We start from the raw sequence: 10,910 nt of genomic DNA, 5'->3' as shown, positions 1-10,910 counted from the left end.
AAATAGCTGCAACAATCTGAGACAAAATAGCATTCATTCATTAATTATTTCATTACATAAAAAGTTATTAGTATTATTTATTACTTAAATTCATTAATTTGCATTAATCCCAGCTTTCATTTGATGTACATCACTTATATGTGACTTCTACTGTTGACTATTTATCTACCCCTGAACATCCCCCAAAAAAGAGGTTGGAATGGTGAGGGGTTAATCTGAGCCACATGAAGAACTCCCTGCAAGATTGGAGCAATTTTCCTGCTTTCTAATGTTGTTTTTTGTCTCCACTCTCTGTCTCCATGACGCACCTGGTGGATCACCTGCTCCCCTCATATCACCCAAACTACCAGCAGCGTTATCTCTGTCAAATACCACAACATTACAACACCGTGACTCACAGAGGAGGAGTGGTCCTGCAGGCGTAATGTAATGTAATGTAAAGTAGGCGGAGGCTTCAACAGCTGACACTCAAATACCAGGAGGAGGACCGTCTGGATCAGAATCACAGCTCCGAGGAGAGGAGGAGAAGCTCCGGTGAAGTTGAGCCACCGAGTCGGACTGGAGAGCAGAGAGAGACGAGCAGAGCTGGAGCATTTACCTGCTGTGTCTGTGTCTGTGTTGTTGTTGTTGGAGAGGATCGGTGCTCAGAGCTGCACGGAATGAAATCTGTGTCGAGTTGAGAGGATTGTAGTTAAACAGGTAAGAGATCAGCTTCACTTGGTGGATTTCTTGGTCTTATTAAAAGATATACTCCACAAAAACATGAGAGGAGGAGCAAAACATGCAGTTCTTGTGCGCACACTTATAATTTCTATAGTTTCTGTCTGTTTTAGCCTTTTAATTTTGCAATATTCACCACACCTGCTTCTTTCCTGGAGCCTGTAAACATCTCCCAGCTCAGATTCAGTCTTAAACATTAACATTTTTTTATTTAATCTTTATGGATTATAAAGCAGATTCAAACCAGATAAACTCTACATAATAGCCTATAAAATACACAGTTTTGCAAGGTAATGTGTTTTTATGTCATAAATGCTGTATTGTTATTGTTAAATAAATGACACTGAAACATGTTTGTTTTCAGGACATAAAATAATGACTAATACTATACTGATAAGACATTTTTACTGTTTAAATCATTGCTTATTTATGGTTTATGTTGCCTTACATTTATTACTGGGTGGAGTTTAAAGTTTAATCCTTCTCCATGAATGATATCATTCTCCCTTTGAGTCATAAAACTGTGATGATTGTTTGTATACGTGGGATGGATTGTGTACCTGCAGGTATTTTCCAGAGGTGTTTTTGTGTCTTTGTGCCAGATGTTCACCACTAGGTATATTATCTTCTAATCCCAGCTGTTTTTCTTCCCTTGCAGTCACTGCTGCTGGCAGAGAAGAGGCAGTTTTTGTTTTTCAATTGGACCATTGTGCGTCGGCAGCTGCTCTTTCAATGTGGGATACAGTTTTGGTGCTTTCGCCAGGCTGAAATCCTCCAGGGTCAGGACCTCCCTCATGGCCGCCGTGCTCCTCGGGCTGCTGCTTTTTGCGATGCAGTCTCCCCCCGTCCCCTCCAGGCCCGTGGCTGACGAGGGGCCGCCTCCACCTCCCACCTCGTCGCCCGCCGACAACGGGACCACCAGCCACCCAAACGGCACCCTCCAGCAGCTCCCTCAGATTATAATCATTGGCGTGAGGAAGGGGGGCACGCGGGCGCTGATAGAGATGCTCAGTCTGCACAGTGCCGTGGCTGCAGCTCAGAACGAGGTGCACTTCTTCGACTGGGAGACTCACTTTCAGAAGGGCTTGCCTTGGTACCTCAGCCAGATGCCCTACGCCTTCCCCGACCAGCTGACGGTGGAGAAGACGCCGGCCTACTTCACCTCCAGCAAAGTCCCCAAACGCATCCATCAGGTGAACCCTAACATCAAGCTGCTGCTCATCCTCAGAGACCCCACAGAGCGGGTGCTGTCGGACTACACCCAGGTCTTTTACAACCGCCTCCAGAAGCACAAGCGCTATCAGTCCATCGAGTCCATCTTGGTGAAGGACGGCGAGATCAACCTGGGATACAAGGCTCTCAATCGCAGCCTGTACTATGTCCACATGCAGAACTGGCTGCAGTACTTCCCACTGGAGAGCATCCACGTGGTGGACGGGGACGAGCTGATCAGGGACCCGTTCCCCGAGATGAAAAAGGTGGAGAGGTTCTTAAAGCTGGAACCCCAGATAAACGCTTCAAATTTTTACTTCAATAAAACTAAAGGATTCTACTGTTTGAGAGACCACGGGCGAGAGCGGTGTTTACATGACTCAAAAGGCAGGGCTCACCCTCATGTGGCGCCCGCCATCTTGCAAAAACTCTACCAGTTCTTCCACGAACCCAACAAGAAGTTCTTTGAGCTGGTGGGCCGAACATTCGACTGGAAATGAACGCCCGAGTCTCCAAACTGATCTCACCGGAAGGCGTATAAATAGCACGACATTACAAGGACATTCTGCGTGTGATGAGAACTCATTTTAGCCTTTTCGTGTGTCATTTGTACGCCATGCAACAAAACTATGGTAACGGCCGCGGTTAGGTTTAGGCAACAAAACCACTTAGTTAGGTTAAGGAAAACATCATGATTGGGCTTAAAATATATACGTAAACTAAGTCAAATATGTACGTAAACTATGTATGTAAACTATGTACGTAAACTAAGTAAAATACGTACGTAAACTAAGTAAAATACGTACGTAAACTAAATAAAATATGTACATAAACTAAGTAAAATACATATGCAAACTAAGTAAAATGTGTACATTGACAAAGTAAAATACGTACGGAAACAACGGAACAGAAGTGCGGAAAACACATCACAAACGTCACTCAAAAACCAGCCCGTTCTCATTCCCAGGGTGTTAAACACCGTGGCTTTGTCACGGCCATCAGCGTGTGTTACCGCCGCACAGGGCACCCTTTATCGCCGGGCGCCATCCAGGAGGCCGCTGTTCGTGTCCCGCGGGTCACGACGTTCATTGTCATTTTTACTGTACAAACATAGTCATTTTAAGCCCAACCTTGTAGTTCTTTCCTAAACCTAAATATAGTGGTTTTGTTGCCTAATCCTAAAGTGACGCCAGGGGTAACTATAGTGGTTTTGATGCTGAAAACAAAGTGACGCAAAGCGGCCGTATGTGACGAGTTGGGATGAAAAAGTGCTGCAAAATCAACAAACACTTTGAGACGCAAAAAATGTTCTCCTGGTTAAAAGTCCTGTTTGTTGGACCAGTCCACCTCCCCTCCCGCCCGCCATAAGCTGTCTCTCTCTCCCTTTTTATTCTACGTCACTAGCTCTGAGCGTAGCATATCTACGCGGATGCATTTACATTGCAGTCAGCACAGACTACACGGTGTACAAATGACAACGAAAGCTTGAACGGCGTTCTTATTGCACGAGAATTCATTCATTCATACGCCTTTTAGTGCGACCAGACTGGAGTAATGGGGCGTAGAGTTTGTTGGGGATGAACTGTTTTCCTCACTAACAATGTAGATGAAGAGACAAAGCTAATGTAAATTTAAACTAAATCTATTTTTCTACTAGTACGTTTGTAACAGGAGTATGATCGAGCCAAATATCAGGGCAGCAGACTGCAGTTCATGACATGCTCTGTTAGTGCATGTTTCTTTTCTTTTCATTGTCAAACATGCATTTCTCTCTGTGTACCGTTAGAAACGCTCACCGCTGCTCAGCTCGTCTGATCAAAGACTCGTAATGACATTCAGACTTTAGACTGCGCCAGTTAATGTGTTACATAAAGATAAGTACCAGGCAGTTTATTATTGTCACACCTTCATGTTTCGCTTCATATAATATGACATTATTATTAACGTCTAACTGCATTTAGAGCTCTGAGGGACCTTTACCTGCTGCTATATGATTTTCTCAGTCACTTTCAGGCACGAGACGTTTTTTTTTCTTAATGTTACTTTCTTCATGTAAGAGTTAGATATATATATATAAATGCTCTGCGCACATCATATATTTGCCAATCATTACGGTGTACTGTAAATAGTTTTTTTCAAAAAGTGAAGAATTAATACCATAATAAAGATGTATTTTATTTTTAGCATGTCTGATGTTTCTTTTTCTTCTTGGTTTATCTATTTTTATTCATCCATTATGCATCCGTCTGCTGTTGCAGTTTGTCTTCAGATCTTAACAAGTGAAGAGGATGACTCCAGTCGTGATTTCCACTCAGTTAACAGCCATGAGCATGTGTCTCTGTGTATGCACCATCTCTTTTTTTTTTTTTTAAAGTTATTTTTTTGGGAGCATTTTTCCATTTTTATTGACAGGACAGTGGATAGAGTCTTGAAAGGGGGGAGAGAGAGAGTGGATGCGGAAAGGGCCACAGGCCGGATTCGAACCCGGGCCGCCGCAGTCAGGACCAAGCCTTAATACATGGACGCCCGCTCTACCAACTGAGCTAACCCAGGTGCCCAAGTATGCACCATCTCTGTGGATTACTGGACTACAGTTTTCTGAATGCATTTACTAGCAGGATGTTTTGAACAGGTGCGACTATCTTGAACTTCCTGTCTTTGTCAGCTTGTGTAGACCGCAGTGTTATTGTTGTATGAATGAAAACAACTTGCTTTAATTGTTTTCACACCTATTTAGAGTAACTTGTAGTATGATAAATGAGGATAAGAGAAAGGAGAGTGGGCAGATAGGTAAACTCAAGCACAATCCGAACCATGAGAAATCAAAAGATGAAGTTGTTTATGCCCAAGGGTGCGATCTTCTTACTCGTTTTTTTAGAGAGGCAAGGGATTATTTATTCAAATCTTACTTTGAAAACATCAGCAGCACCGTCTCAAAGACATTAAGCTCTGAAAAACCTACAGTAGCTGTTTCATATTTGAATGTGGCCTAGATTAACTCTGGGGGCTTACTGGGACTCTGCAGACAGCATGTTAACCTCATTGCCCCTTAAACGCAGACCAAAGCAATATTTCTGTCTCTTATTCGTTTTCGCCCTCGGAGAGCAGGAATACTATTCCCCGATCTGCCAACATGTGTTTTTCACAGTGATAGTGTTGAGTAAGACTATCAACGGCTATCAGCAGGACAGGTTTGGCTGCAGGAGAAAGAGTAAAGAGACGCCGGTCTCTGCTGTGAGATTATCAGACCACATGCTTGCATCATTTGGCGTGTGCAGCGATAACACACACACAAACTGGCTTTTTTGGTTTTGCGTTGAAGGTGTCGGGTCTCCAGATTCAGTCACATTCGGAGGAACTCGCAGGAAAAGTAGTTTTCTTTTACTTCAAATCAAGAATACATCAGGCGGCAGCATTGATGTCACGTTTCTCCGGGTCGAACAAGGACTGATGCAATCTCCAGATAAACCTGTTTTCACCTCAATGCCACAAACTGCAAAGTCATTTCTATAGAAACAAGAGGGAGAAAACAACATACAGTAACTGGGAATAACGCTGGTGGTGCAGGGCAACTAAGTATATTTTACAGTACAATTTTGAGGTATTTGTACTTTCTAGGGCTGTCATCGACCAAAGAAATTCTTAGTTGAATAACACTCATACGATTTTGCCATCTAATCGATTAGTTGATTTAATCGGCAGATCCGTAAAACTGAGTTTCTTCACAAAGAATCAAACAAAAGCACCACTTTAAATCTTGTGTTTACCAGAGATGAGTTCATAAGTTTCTTAGAAATAAATCATTCAGCATGAAAAAAGCATGAAAAATTACTAATAGACTAAAGAAATCTTAGTGGACTAAGACCAAAACGACTGATTAGTGGACTAATCAACTAAGAGGAGGCAGCCCTGGTACTTTCTTGAGTATTTCCATTTCATTTTCTCAGATGGTTTCATTTAAATTTAAAAAAACAAACGGTTACTATTATTATTGCGCTAAATTTGACATTCCTAATATATACACAGAGGTGTAACAGTTTGTAAAACACTATGTAAAGTATATACAGGTAAATAGAGTTAAAGTGAGTAAATATTTGAACATGTTCATGTTCCTTTCCAATATTTTCATATTAATTATTAATATTATGTGTGCTTTTTATAAAAAGTTCAAGGATATATGTCATTTCCAGCTACATGGATTAAGAAATACCGTCTGTTTTATCAGAATGTTTTCATCCAGATGGATGATAGAGTTTTTAGAAAAGAAGGATTTTGGGAATTACTTCAAAACGGCAGTGAGTTTTGCTGGATGACCTTCAGGGTTTTTCAGAGATGGCAGGGTAATTATTTTTAGGAAATTCAGGGGCTACTTTGTTAGCACAGTTGAATCTGTAAGCAGAAAAACTAAATGCTAGACAAAGCCTACAGTACGTCTTTATTTCACATTTGTTTGGATGCTTACTTGTGAATTACTTCTTCATGGAAGGGTAAAGATATTTCCGTGTCCTTATATGTTTCCAGACAAGTCTGGTCAGCAGGTTTATTACAGGACTGCTCACCAACGCACAATGAATGCCTCTTCAGGTGTCGCCCACAGGTAACCTTGAGACAAGGAAATACCAGGTAAATAAAAAGAGTCTGTACATCTTATCTGCAGCCTCGACAAGGTGTGGATGGGTTCGTCACTACAACCTCTTTCACATTACACATTCTTAATATTAAAAATGTTGATTATAGCAGCTTGAAGAACACGTTGAGGGGATAAAGATGTACTTGGAGATAAATATAAAGCTTTAGCTCTAGCTCGTGCAGGTGCTCCTAGATGACGCTTTCCAAATGGTGAAATCACTTTCAGCAAGGACACATCGTCTCTCTGCTCTCGCTGCTTCTGTCTCCGGTTTTCTGGCTGCTCTACTTACACGCTACTCAACATCAGAGTAGCATCTATTAAGAGTTCATGAACGCCCCATTAGTCTAGTCAGCTGTGCAGCCCTCTAAAGTTTAACAGTCACAGATTTCCCTTAACATCACCTAATTAATCTCAGCCACATAATTAATTTGCCTCCTCGCCCCACATAAACCGGTAAACCGCGGGGCTGCAGCCAGGATTAATGGCCTCGCCCGACCTCCTCCCTCCGCTTTCCCTCCGCTTTCCCTCCCTCCCTCCACCTCAACACTATTTGCTGAGGAACTTTCTGGACTAACTTAGAGCCAGCCCGCCACCCCGTTCCTCCCACCCACCCCGCTGCCAGCCCACACTAGTTGTTCCTGAAGGGCTCTGTTTCCCTTCAAACCACAATCAGCCAATCTTGGAGGTTTTGTTTTTTCAAAGGATGATGTGATCCGATGGAGCACAGCCCCTTCTGCAGTCACCAGGGCTGCAGCTCGCTTTAATTGGAATAGATTGTTTGTCCGCTCAATGTGTGAAGCCCGGCAGAAATAACACATGCACCCACTCCGTCTCTCTTTCTGTTGCATGCAAACACAGAAATAGGATTGCATGCACGCACGCACACAGTGTTTACTTGTTAGCCTAGCCTTGAGTCATAGAGCTAAGCATCCGGACTTTCCTAGAGATATTTTAATAACTTCCAAAAAGCTACTGCTGTTCTGCAGGTATTTCCAAAATCCTGAAGGACTCTTTTCACCATCTGGATGAAAAAATGTTTCAGTCCGCTGCACAATAAAGTCGATTTTTAATTTGCTTCTTAAAGTTGTGTCTTTATTTCCAAACAAAGCTACCTGGAAATGTCAAAACCTCTGTACTCAATGTTATCAATAATGTATCAAGGTTCAAGGCTCTTTATTTGTCTTTTGTCAATTCCAACGAAGCGTCCCTTGGTAATGACAATCTTTGGTCTCAGGTTCCTTCAATAATGCTCATGAAATATGTCTATATAAAAGGGGAAATCGCACAAGTAAAAGTAAAAGCAAAAATTATAATCTAAGGCATAAAATAGTGCAGTTTAAATATCGGGCTTAAATATAAACATACTGTAAGTAAATCTAAAACAGTAATGTAAATGTAAATTTGAAAATTTGTTGAAGACAGTATTTCAGATTGCATGATTCTCCGTGAGTCATTTAAATTAATCGCACATTTTTTTATCTGTTCAAAATGTATCTTAAAGGGAGATTCGTCAAGTATTTAATCCTCTTATCAACATGGGAGTGGGCAAATATGCTGCTTAATGCAAATGTATGTATATATTTATTATTGGAAATCAATTAACAACACACTATGACTTGATCCTAATATATATAAAGAGGTGTATCAGTTTGTAAAACAGTATGTAAAGTATATAAAGGTAAATAAAGGTAAAGTGAGTAAATATTTGAACATATTCATGTTCCTTTCCAATATTTTCATACAAAGTATTAATATTATGCGTGTGTTTTACAAAAAGAGCAAGGATATATGTCATTTCCAGCTACCTGGATTAAGAAATAATGTCTGTTTTATCAGAATTTTTTCATCCAGATGGTTACAAGAGTTTTTAGAAAAGAAGGATTTTGGAAATTACTTCAAAATGGCAGTGAGTTTCGCTGGATGACCTTCAGGGTTTTTCAGAGATGGCAGGGTAATTATTTTTAGGAAATTCAAGGGGCACAATTAAATCTTTAAAGCAGGGTTTGAAAAGGAAAACAAAATTCTAGACAAAGCCTACAGTTGTCATGATTTCTCTGCCTGTAGTCTAGGGTTTCCTTTTGTTTCCTCTGTTTCCCTGTCCTTTTGTCTCTTGTGTGTTTTCCCCTGGTTTATCTAGTTTGTCAGTGTGTTGGGAGGTGTGGCCTTCCTCCTCCTCCTCCTCTGGGCGGGCTCTGCTGGAGCAGCTGAGAATAATCACCAATCATCACACACACCTGCTGTATATCTACCCCGGTCTTCCTGCCACTCATCGCCAGATCGTTCCGTCACCCTCAGTGGTAGTAGACAGATTCAGGCTCTCTTAGATTGTACTTTTTTGACTTTGCTCATGCTCTTGTTTTTGGACTTACTTTGTTTTTTCGTGCTTTGCTCAGGTCTGCCTCACCTATCAGCTGCAGCTGTTTTCCTGGTTCCAACCTGCCTGCTCACTCATACCCTCTGCTCCTCCTCAACCTGGATCCCTGTTCACTGCCAACGCCATTCCACTGCTTGGAGAATAAAATTAGATTTTTTTTACACCTTTAAAAGACTTGTGTGTGTCTGCATTTGAGTCCACGCTATTTGTTAAACCAGAACATAACAACAGTATGTCTATATTTCACATTTGTTTGGATGCTTACTTGTGAAATACTTCTTCATGGTAGGGTAAAGTGTCTTTACATGTTTCCAGTCAAGTCTGGTCAGCAGGTTTATTACAGGACTGCTCACCAAAGCGCACAATGAACGCCTCTCCAGGTGTCGCCCACAGGTAACCTTGAGACAAGGAAATACCAGGTAAATAAAAGAGTCTCAGAAAACCTTTATATCTTATCTGCAGCCTCGACAAGCATCTTTGATTAAACCAGACAAAAGTGAAGCAAAAAAATAATTGAATCAAAGTGCTGGTTTCTGTCATTAAAAGGCAAACTGACCTTGTTTGAATTGTGGGTGGTTATGGGCAGCGTTGGTCCTCCTTGACTGCTTTTCACCATTAAGAGGTACAGTATATTCATGAGCACATCTGAAAGGCTCTCGACTCCGGCTGAAGGTGTTTTTGATAATGAACAGTTGTACATTCATTACCGTTTCAACACCAAAAATATGAAAAATGTATGATAAATACAGTTAAATCCATTCCTTACACTTCTCTTCTTGTATTTCTGGAGGCTAAAAACAAAAACACACCACCTTCAAAAACTGTAATACTTGAACTATTTCACATTTCCCTCACTCAACGTATTTCACAAATTGAATCCAAGATCTGTGTGGCCTCTTGTTGATGCAGGTTTTAAATTACTTACTGGAAATACCCAGAGTCCTCAATTCACCCAGTTGCTCTTCAGAAATTCTGGAGTAGCGTTTCCGTCTAAAACAAGAAAACACTCAACCCCTGAAAAAAAACCTTGGTCCTTCAACTGTCAAGCAATGTGAAGGATATCGAGACCCTTCCGATTTCCTCGGCACAGACGGAAAGCGATTTTGGCGGTAGATGACGACATTACAGTGAATAAATTGAATCACCGAAATTAAATACCACAAGCATGTGACTCAAAGTTATGATTCTCTCTCGGGCGATCACACAAACCATCAATTCCCCTCCATGCTTATTATATCTATGAGCCTTTTCATTTTGCAGCTTCACGTTGCAACAAATAATGTTTAAGATATTAGATCAGAAAAATGTGGTTCTACCTCTGAGTGAGCTGCTCCCTCAATCCTGTTTACCCTTTCAGAGCTAATGGAACGTAAATACATGTCATTAGTGGAAAAAGGCTAAAGGAGGGAGGGCCCGAGCTGCACTTTATGATGTATGTGCACATATTTCCCATCATTCCTTCATCTCTGCCCGGGTCTACATGTGCTGCTGCTGCGCGAGCCGGTCGTCGCTGTGCTGTGTTATCAGTCATTTCCTGGCATGGTCTCCCCTGGCAGAGGAATAAGCCTCCATGGCCAATGATAACTCCCACTGCTAACAGACACCTCTGCATGAGTGAAGCATGACTGGGCCCACAGATAGCCCTCACTCCCTCTGTGAGTGTGTGTGCAAACCTGTGTGTGACAGGCGGGATGGGTGTTTTCTTGCTTTGTGTTTTTCTGTGAATTTGCATGCTTGTGTGCGCACACAATCCGCAAGTGTCCATGCAAGCACATGTGTGTGGGATTATGCATGTGTGGCAGCAGCGGACCATATGGATTTCAAATACAGAGCAGGATTTTCAAACATCGGGCTCCAGACCCAGACACTCCCCGAAGAGAGAGAAACCCAAGAATAGCTCTAAATGGGTTCAATACTGGGAATGTTTCGACATCACTGCTGAGCTTATTTGGAAGCTTCTAATGCACGAGTTAT

The 10,910-nt window shown here is 41.7% G+C and overlaps 1 protein-coding gene and 1 long non-coding RNA gene across 2 annotated transcripts; one reads left to right on the top strand and one right to left on the bottom strand.

Annotated features, from left to right (window-relative positions):
- The first annotated feature begins 477 nt into the window (after window positions 1–477).
- On the top strand, window positions 478–2,588 carry hs3st1 (heparan sulfate (glucosamine) 3-O-sulfotransferase 1). Its single transcript, XM_037779220.1, has 2 exons — window positions 478–699; window positions 1,379–2,588. The coding sequence occupies exon 2, from the start codon at window positions 1,515–1,517 to the stop codon at window positions 2,430–2,432; it is 918 nt and encodes a 305-aa protein (XP_037635148.1). The 5' UTR covers window positions 478–699; window positions 1,379–1,514; the 3' UTR covers window positions 2,433–2,588.
- A 2,012-nt stretch (window positions 2,589–4,600) lies between these two features.
- On the bottom strand, window positions 4,601–10,613 carry LOC119494699. Its single transcript, XR_005208275.1, has 4 exons — window positions 9,493–10,613; window positions 9,202–9,334; window positions 6,395–6,534; window positions 4,601–5,439 (listed from the first exon to the last, which is right to left on the bottom strand). It is a non-coding gene; the product is annotated as an uncharacterized LOC119494699 (long non-coding RNA).
- Window positions 10,614–10,910: the final 297 nt, after the last annotated feature.

Source organism: Sebastes umbrosus, chromosome 9 (assembly GCF_015220745.1).
Source record: "Sebastes umbrosus isolate fSebUmb1 chromosome 9, fSebUmb1.pri, whole genome shotgun sequence".
In the NCBI taxonomy this organism is placed as follows: Eukaryota; Metazoa; Chordata; class Actinopteri; order Perciformes; family Sebastidae; genus Sebastes; species Sebastes umbrosus.
The sequence above is the reverse complement of the archived record's forward strand: the minus strand, read 5'-3'. Positions and strand labels throughout refer to the sequence as shown.

Bases quoted from the DNA above. Each gene is read 5' to 3' on its own strand.
- hs3st1 (XM_037779220.1), top strand. From the start codon at position 1,515: ATGGCCGCCGTGCTCCTCGGGCTGCTGCTTTTTGCGATGCAGTCTCCC.